The sequence below is a fragment of the Rhincodon typus genome, chromosome 29, assembly GCF_021869965.1.
Source record: "Rhincodon typus isolate 14 chromosome 29, sRhiTyp1.1, whole genome shotgun sequence".
Classification (NCBI taxonomy): Eukaryota; Metazoa; Chordata; class Chondrichthyes; order Orectolobiformes; family Rhincodontidae; genus Rhincodon; species Rhincodon typus.
In genome coordinates, this window is record NC_063360.1 from 768,267 (window position 1) to 777,248 (window position 8,982).

Consider the following 8,982-nt stretch of genomic DNA (forward strand, 5'->3'; position numbering starts at 1 on the left):
GGCAAGACTGCAGACCTGTTGGTTGGGAAATCTATCACTTGCTGTTTGGCACAGAAGTAGTCCTGTTTCGTAGTTTCACCAGGCTGACACATCACTTTTATCTCTGGTACAGTATTTGGCATGCCCCCTGTGCCCCAATGATGCCCAATTTGAGTTATTTGATCTGTTTGAAGTCTGTCCCATTTAGTACGGTGATCGTGCCACACACAACGTGTTATCAACGTGAAGGCAGAACCTTGTCTGCACAAGGACTGTGAGGTGGTCACTCTTACTAACACTGTCACGGACGCATCAATGGCAGGCAAGGTGAGGTAATAGGTGAGGCCGAGGTCAAATATGTTTTTCCCCTTTTTTTCCGTCACCACCTGCTGCAGACCCAATCAAACAACAATGTCCTTTAGGACGTAACCATCTCAATCAGTAGTTCTGCTGCCAAGCCATTCTTAGTGGTTGACATTGAAATCCCCTAACCAGAGTAGATGCTGCACCTTTGCCACCTTCAGTGCTTCCTCCATGTGTTGTTCATTATGGTGGAATACTGATTCATCAGCCAAAGGAGGGCAGTACATGGAAATCAGCAGGAGGTTTCCTTGCCCATGTTTAACCTAAAGCCATGAGACTTCATGACATGTGGAGTCAATGATGAGGACTGCCAGGGTGACTCCATCCCAACTGTATACCACTGTGCCTTTACCTTTGCTGGTCTGTCCTGCAAGTGGCTGATTATGTGCCTGAGTCTATCAGTGTGACAACGTCAGCTATTACTTCACTCATCTGTGATGTTTTGGAGGTGCTGATGTTGGACAGGGGTGGACAATGTCAGAAGTCACACGACACCAGCCCACTTCTGAAAAAGGGTCTAGGCCCAAAACGTCAGCTTTCCTGCTCCTCTGATGCTGCTTGGCCTGCTGTGTTCATCCAGCTCTACACCTTGTTATACCAGGGTATACTCCAACAGGTTTATTTGAAATCACAAGCTTTCGAAGCACTGCTTCTTCATCAGGTGAGGTGACGAGAAGCACACAGGCACATGTCATTCTTACCCGATTCTGCAGAATTTTATATGCGAGTGTCTCACTAGACTACAGCCTACCCAGTTCCTCAAAACACACAGACAAAACCATAAATTGCTGGAAAAGCTCAGCAGATCTGTGGAGAAAAATCGGAGTTAATGTTTCGGATCAAACGGTCCTGCCTCAAGTCATATATCTACATTCCACTTCAACTCTCGCCTGCCTATCAGAGTCGATAGCCATTCTCCTACCGACTTGTTTCTAGGCCATTTTCTTGAAGACCCACATAGGGTCCACCATTACAGAGCAAGCGCATTAAGTGAGCCGGGGCCCATTTTAGCGGGGGCCGGCCCAGCATATGCGCTTGCGCGCTGTCCACCCAGTTCGTTGGTGGCCCAGTCCCAGCACAATGCGCCTGCGCGCTGTCCGCCCGGTTCCGGGCCCTGTCCCAGCACAATGCGCCTGCGCGCTGTCCGCCCGGTTCGTTGGTTGCCCTGTCCCAGCACAATGCGCCTGCGCGCTGTCCGCCCGGTTTGTTGGTTGCCCTGTCCCAGCACAATGCGCCTGCGCGCTGTCCGCCCGGTTCGGGGCCTGCCCGGTGCTGCCGCAGCGACACTGAAGTTGATGTACATTCGGGCTCAGTCTCCGTATATGAGCGTGGTCACCGCTACGCAGTATGTCGGTGCTGAGCCCGGTGCAGATTAAAGAGGCGAACGCGCACTTGGCGGCCGTGCATCGCCGGGTGACGGAGCTGGAGCGGCGGCTTGAGGCGGCCGAGCGGACGGTGCGGGAACAGGCCGAGCGGCTAATGGGCAAAGACCGCGAGCTGCAGACCGCGATCCGGGAGCTCACCCTGCGCAAGGACCGGTCAGCAGGCAAAGCCACTGCGGGAATGCGCCAGAGGGATAGGAACGCGCGCCAGCTCGCCAGGCCGTTCAGTGATGGGGGCGTGCATGAGGAGAGGGAAAGTCGGGGGTTAGTGAGGAAAGAGGCAGAGTCACAGAGTCTTTGCAGTAAGGAGAGAGGACCGTCAGCCCACCGTGTCACACCGGTCATCAAACATCCACCCATTCATTTTATCCTATGGCATTTCAAGCGTCTCCCACTTCCCTGATGTGGATTTTCCTGCAATTAGCTGCTGTCACTGCACGTTTTTTATTAACTCATTGGATATCGGTGTCGTTGGCCAACATCTATTGCCTGCCCCCAGTTGCCCTTGAAAAGGTGATGGTGAATTGCTGCCTTGAACTCTTGCCACAATGCTCTTGAGGAATTTCCAGAATTTTGACCTAGCGTCAGTGAGGGAATAGTGATATATTTCCAAGTCACAATGGTGAATTGTATGGAGGGCAACTATGGTGGTGTTCCCTTGTATCTTGCTGCTCTTGTGCTTTGAGATGGTAATGGCCCTGGGTTTGGAAGTTGCTGTCGAGACCTTTGGTGAATTTTTGTAGTGTTATCTTGTAGATGTTACATACTGCTGCTATTGAGCATTGTCCTGGATGTTGTCAAGCTCCTTAAGGATTGTTGGAGCTGCACTCATCCAGGTAAGTGGAGACTATTCAATCATACTCCTGACTTGTGCCTTTCCAGATGGTGAATTGGCTTTGGGGAATCGGGAAGTGATTTACTTGTTGCAGGATTCCTATCCTTTAACCTGCTGTAGTAGCCACTATGGTTATATGGCTAGTCCAATTCTGTTTCTGGTCAATGATAACCCTAGGATGTTGGGAATTCAGTGATGGTATTGTGATGTATGGTGGCTAGATTGTCTCTCGTGTGGCATGAATGTTACTTGTGACTTATCAGTCCAAACCTGAATATAGTCCAGGTTTTGCTGTATTTGAACATGGGACGTTTCAGAGTCACAAATGGTGCTCAACATTATGTCTATATTTGCCACTTATGCTGTTTGGCATGCAAGTATTCCTGCCAAGTGTTAGCTTCACCAGGTTGACGTCTCATTTTTAGGTATGCCTGGTTGCTGCTCTGGTATGCCCTCCTGGATGCTTTATTGAACTAGGGTTAGTCGCCTGAATTGATAGTAATGGTGGTGTGGCGGGGGTATGCCAGCCATGAAGCCTTAAATTTTAGTGAATTATATCCACTATAACAGGAAGGGAAGGAAAGGGTGAATAAAGGTAGAAAGGGAGAATGCACAAGGGACTGGAGTGTGACTGGTAGCTGATCTAAAATGTCTCTGTTGCCATTGTTCTGCAGGGAGATGGTGGACGTGCAGGAGAAATTGCAGGATTGCGAAGGGACAGTGCAGAGGCTGCAGACAGTGATGAAGGAGAAAGACAACGTGATCGCCCAGCTGAGACACCGCAGTCAGCTGCTGGATAAAATCACCCGCAGCCGGCCCCTGCTCGACAACTTGCTGTCATACATGGCTGAGGCTGAGCGCTCACAGAGTGACCACGTCCCAAACCTTGATGCTCAGCCTGCCTTTCTTGATGACCGTGCACATTCCCCCCTCTTGGGAACCAATGGATTAATGAACACCAGTCCCAGTGACCAAAATTTCTCAGTTAGTGAGGATGACATGGAGGAACCTGGTCAAGATGATGCAATCTTTGGGACCACGGTTTAAAGCTCTGCATTAAGAGGTTTGACCCTCCTGTTGAGAGATGTTAGAAAGAATCCACAAGTGCCTGTTGTTTCAGCAGAAATGAACTTCTCCATGTCTACACCTGTGAATATCAAACCTCCACTTACTGTAAGAAGTGAAAACCAGAACATTCCTAAACAGGGTGCGGTCCAATTTTTCTGGATATCCCAAACACACTATTCCAAAGATTCTGGCATTTTTCACCCTCCATCGTAAAACTGAGGTTTTTTTTTGCTCTGAACGTAACAGAACAGTGTGTGATGCTTAATGATCATAGTGTGTTATTAACAATGGTGTTGGGGTATCTCTGGGTTTACCTAAATCAATTTTTTTCTCTGAAAACTTGAGAAGGGGGCAGGAGTAGGCAAGTACTGACCTTGTAAGTTCAACAAAGAGGAACCTCCAGCCTTCTCCCTTTCTCAGTGTCTCCCAACCTTTGGAGTTAATGAAATAATCATGTCATCATTGTAATGAAATTTGAGGTTGTTCTTAAGATAGGTGTTTTGAGTGCCTGGAAGGGTAGAAGTTACATTGTTACAGACATTTTCATGTGTAGAGCCTGGCCATTTACAAGGTACGCAATTCAGTTACTGCTTATGAATGGAGTTTAGCTAGTGGAGGTGGTTATGGTGCGATCTCTTGTCTGTAGGGTCTGACTTTAAATGCAGCCTAGATTGGAGAAGCCTCTGCTCTATGTAGGTATTAGCAGCATAGTTGTTTAAATATTATCCTTTGTGCCTGGTAAGCAGCATATACCCACTTAAAGAGCTGTCTGAATTGTTAGAGCTTTCATGCGAGCAGAAATTCTGTTTATTCACACTAGCTACCTATCCTGACATTTGTAATCTGTGTCCGTCCGTGTGTGAGCCAGGACCTGCAAATGTGGGGACTGGAATCATCACTGGGATGGAGTATTTTCAGGGTTCTCCACCTCAGTTTCTGAATTCTGCCTTCACCCTCTTATTAGCCTCAGCAACGCTGGCTGTAATGGATTCAATACCTGTTTGAACCCATCTATTAGATTCCTTGCTGCACCCAATTTCAAAAATTCAAACTTCTGTGTTCTTTCTCTAGAGTTAACTGTTTAGATTAGATTTAGTTGTCACATGTACCTGAGTGTAGGAGTACAGTAAACGTGTAGAGTCACCAGTCTCCAGCGCCATCCCAGAATATAGTAGTTAGAATAAAAAATTTAGATTTAAAAACCAAGAGCTGAAATTAACGAAACAGAAACAAAAGGAGAAGAAAATGTCCAGATCACTCTTGCCGCCATGAGTTTTGAGCCAGGCTGTCAAATGCTGCCTCTCTTTTTGCTTGAGGTTCCCCCGATTCTCGTGTTTGGTAGTGTGAACAGAGCTGCCCGTAAAGCTGTGATGATGAGGAGCGAGGAAGTGATTCCTGACCAGTGAGTTGGTCCTACGCTAACAATCTAATTTAGTCATTGAGAACTGGGGACACTGGATATGTGCAAAGAACAGTCCCTGTGGGCCGTCCCAAACAGCTGTGATGTCTTGTGCACCACGCGATAATAACAGGGTGAGGAAGTTTTGTGATAAAGTTCTGACACTGTTGTACCCTGCTTCAAATACATCCATAAACTAGAACAATGTCCAACATTAGGACAGTCCAATTATTTCTTCAGCACTGGTTTTTAGGTCTTGATGGCTGTTTTCTGACCATTGCAGGCACACTCTCAGCACATGGACTAAAGGCAAAATACCCTAAAGAGTATGTAACCAGTTGAACTGTCGTGGGGATGTGACATGGTCAGTGGAAAAAATGGGTGTGCCCTGGGAGCACAATTCTGCAATAGGAAGAGGGCAATTAGGAGAAGATCTGTCCTGAGAACAAGGTGATTGGGAGCAAGTCTACCCTTTGAACAGGTCATTTGGTAATAAATGAGTGAACTTGTCCTGGAGGTACAGCAGTGGATGTTCTAATATTCAGTCTACAGAATAGACAAATACTTTAGTGATGTTTTTCAACAAATGTTTTATTGCTCAACTTTTACCCAATAATGGTGATTTTAGTATTTCTGCAAATTTGTGTGCGAATTGGCTGCCTGTGTTAGTTCCTGTGTTAGAACAGTGACTACATTTTAAAATGTACTCCTTTGATTGTATCGCATGTTGGGACATTCTCTGGTTGTCAAAGATACTATGGAAATACAAGTCACAGGGAGGCTTTGTTCAGGAACATGGTGGACCGGCTTGTGGACTGCACAAAATGCCTTTTGGCCACACACTGAGTAAATGCAAATTAAATGTCCCTAATAGTAATTTTTGCACTTTATTCCATTGGGATTGCACAACAGTAACCTGAAGTCTGGCTGGACTTGCAGTCATCTTCCTTATAGGGCATTCAGTGAGTCATGGTGAGTTATTGAGGTTGATGTAAAATTACAAATTGTTGGTGCAAGTTTTGGAGTTCAGTTGTTGTTGGGTCCAGAGCTACGCTACTGATTAGCTGAGAGCACCTTCATTTCATTGCATCAATTGGTCCTCATCTGGTGTACATTGAGTTTTAACATGGTTCTCAATTGCATGAGTTGAGATTTCATCTATTTATGCTAGCACTTCATCTGTGAACAGAAATGTCAAACCAGTACAATTGTATTTTAAAGGGAAATGAAGGTATCAATAGCAGCCTCATTACAGGAAAGAGTCTGCTGTGTGTACACGTATAATCTGTCACTAATTTCTAATTATAGTTGATTTTTTTTTAAACTGTATTCAGTTTGAACAGTTGTGGACTGATCAACTCATAAATCCCAAATAACTACAGTGAGGAAGGCTCCTGTACGTCCTTGGAGAAGTTTGGGGTCTTGCAGGCCAGACCACTCAACATCCAATGCTGTTGATGGTGACTAATTTCTGATAAAGGAGAGCTGGCATCAGACACTGATTGATGAGTCCTTCTATCAGAGCTACAATGTTGAAGGGGAGAGGAGGACCTTAATCTTTTCTACCAGTCACTCTCTTCTGTTGTGCTCTGCAAACCCCCTCGATGAACTTGTAATCCTCACTTTGAATTTTTGTTTTTTAAAAAAAAAATCCATTGCTATCTAATTTCATTCGCTATTGAGTCACCCTTGCATAACCACACTGCCTTATCTAATCACTTTCTGATCTCCATCTTTCAGTGTAACCACTCGCTGATATCCATTACTCTGTACCAGTCCCTCTGATATTCATTATTCTGTATAATTCCCTCTGTTAGTCATCATTCTCTGTATAAATCACTTTGATATTCATTATTCATTGTAGATCATTCTATTCATTATTCTGTATAGATCATTCATTGTTCTCTGTAAAACAGTGTGACATTCATTATTCTGTGTAGATTGCTAATATTCATTACTCTCTAAATCACTGATTCATTATTCTCTCTGCAAATCCCTCTGATATTCATTATTCTGTGTAAATCACTGCGATAGTCCTTATTCTCTGTGTAAATCATTCTCTAAGCTTTTTTTTCCCTCTATGGAATCACCTCATCTACTTTGTGAGAGATTCTCTGGATGGCAATTATTTTCTAACATCTGTAAGAATTATCAGTAGTCACTATGTACACCAATCTCCATATAATCACTCAAGATAATGTTTATGTTTTCACTTCTAAGCCATAATCAAAATCTAGTTTCTAATTTTCATATAATTTGTGAAAAGCATGTGTCCATTGTGCTGGAATTACATTATTATGTGAATCTGCTGGAAATCTGTTTATTAGTTTGCTGCTCCAGTTCTGATGGTAGTTTAAGGATATTTGTTACAAAATACATGGATGGAAGTTACTAGGCAGTTGACCATCTTGACTTAAGTTTAAGCAATAGTGAGCTTTCAAAGTTACTTTTGAACTGATGTGTTAAGTTCATAGAGCTCAGAGGTTGGGTGACTGGTCTCGCCCTGGGGAGATTGTTACAATGCATCATTGCCCTTTTCTCGTTCAACATTCAAGTTGCTGATTTAGTTTTATAGCTGCAATGTATATTACCTGACTGCAACAATGCACTAAATCACTTACAAGTTAGGACGTGTAGAAAACCAGTCTGTATGTACAGAAAATAATAACACTTGGTTGTGAGGAGAAAGCAATCTTGAAGATGCTTGTAGATTACAGGTATATGCCCAGTACTAGCTTGTTCATGTTCCCTTACAATGTAATCTTTTGTTTCAAGGGTTTTGGGACTATGGTATGATGTTCATTGTTTGAAAGTTACTGGGTGAATGTACCACAAGTTGCTCAGGGTTAATGTTTCACACATTTGCAGTTTCTGATCAGCATTTGTAGACACAAATCTGATAAATTGGTGCCTTTTATAAAACTGTGCAATAACTTTATAAGTAGTTTGTGTTTAATCTGTTTACTATACTGTTACTATACTATACTGGTATCCCTCTGCTCCCTGCCTACAGATCTTTGGAAAATAGGTGACAGGTTTAGATAGAAGATCTGGATCGCGCAGGCTTGGAGGGCCGAAGGGCCTGTTCCTGTGCTGTAATTTCCTTTGTTCTTTGTATACAAGGGAAACATTTTTTTGTTGCTGGCTGAAGTAATGATTATAGCTGGCAATTCAAAGTGGGAATTTTGGAGCCTTCATCTGACTTCCTATGTGCAGAGCTCAATAATGGAATTCCTCAAAAGATCCAGAGAATGTTCAATCTTCCTTCTTAAATTCATACACTCCTAGAACAAACATCCCAAATAAACCAAGAACAATGGAAGCTAAAGGCAGCTAATTATTCTAACCTGTTGTGGTAGCATGTGCCTGCCAGGCATCATTGCTACAGAGTGAGGAACTGAAGGAAACTACTGTAATGGCAGGAGGTAATAGCAACAGCAAGGTCATAGGCATAGAAGGATTGTCTGGTTGTCTGCCAGTTCTTTGGAAAAAGCCACTCTAGCAGTTCTACTGGCATTTGTCTAGTAACTATCCAATTCCCCTTTTAAAGTTATTGAGTCTGCACTCACCACCCTCTCGATCAGTGAATTTCTGATCGTAACATCTCTTGTTCTTTTTAAAGCTTCTTTTGCTGCCAGAAAAGTAGCCCCAATTTCTCAATGTAACTGAAGACCTGCATCTCTGGTACCATTCTAATAAATCTCCCCTGTAGCCTCTCCATGGTCAACGTCTTTTTCTATTCATGAATCTTAGAGGAGTTGAAATGATTTCAAGCCTCATAGGCTAGTGGTCACAGTTGAAATCTGGTGCCACATTTGAACCAGATGGTAGTAGGTTCAAACCCCTTTTCTGATGCCTGAGTAGACAGTTCAAGATTATACTTTAAATCTGTGGTTCTCAACCAGTGACATGAAGGTCATCTATGTGGGACCCTAAAAACTGACATGTCTGCCAAT

At 43.9% G+C, this 8,982-nt stretch overlaps 1 protein-coding gene across 1 annotated transcript; it reads left to right on the top strand.

Annotated features, from left to right (window-relative positions):
- The first annotated feature begins 1,569 nt into the window (after window positions 1-1,569).
- Window positions 1,570-7,964, top strand: LOC109920832 (vimentin type intermediate filament associated coiled-coil protein). The gene is made up of 2 exons (XM_020520900.2): window positions 1,570-1,880; window positions 3,234-7,964. The coding sequence occupies exons 1-2, from the start codon at window positions 1,690-1,692 to the stop codon at window positions 3,604-3,606; spliced, it is 564 nt and encodes a 187-aa protein (XP_020376489.1). The 5' UTR covers window positions 1,570-1,689; the 3' UTR covers window positions 3,607-7,964.
- The last annotated feature ends 1,018 nt before the right edge of the window (window positions 7,965-8,982 follow it).

Bases quoted from the DNA above. Each gene is read 5' to 3' on its own strand.
- LOC109920832 (XM_020520900.2), top strand. From the start codon at position 1,690: ATGTCGGTGCTGAGCCCGGTGCAGATTAAAGAGGCGAACGCGCACTTG. The intron at 1,881-3,233 runs GTCAGCAGGCAA...ATTGTTCTGCAG, and splicing joins CTCACCCTGCGCAAGGACCG to GGAGATGGTGGACGTGCAGG.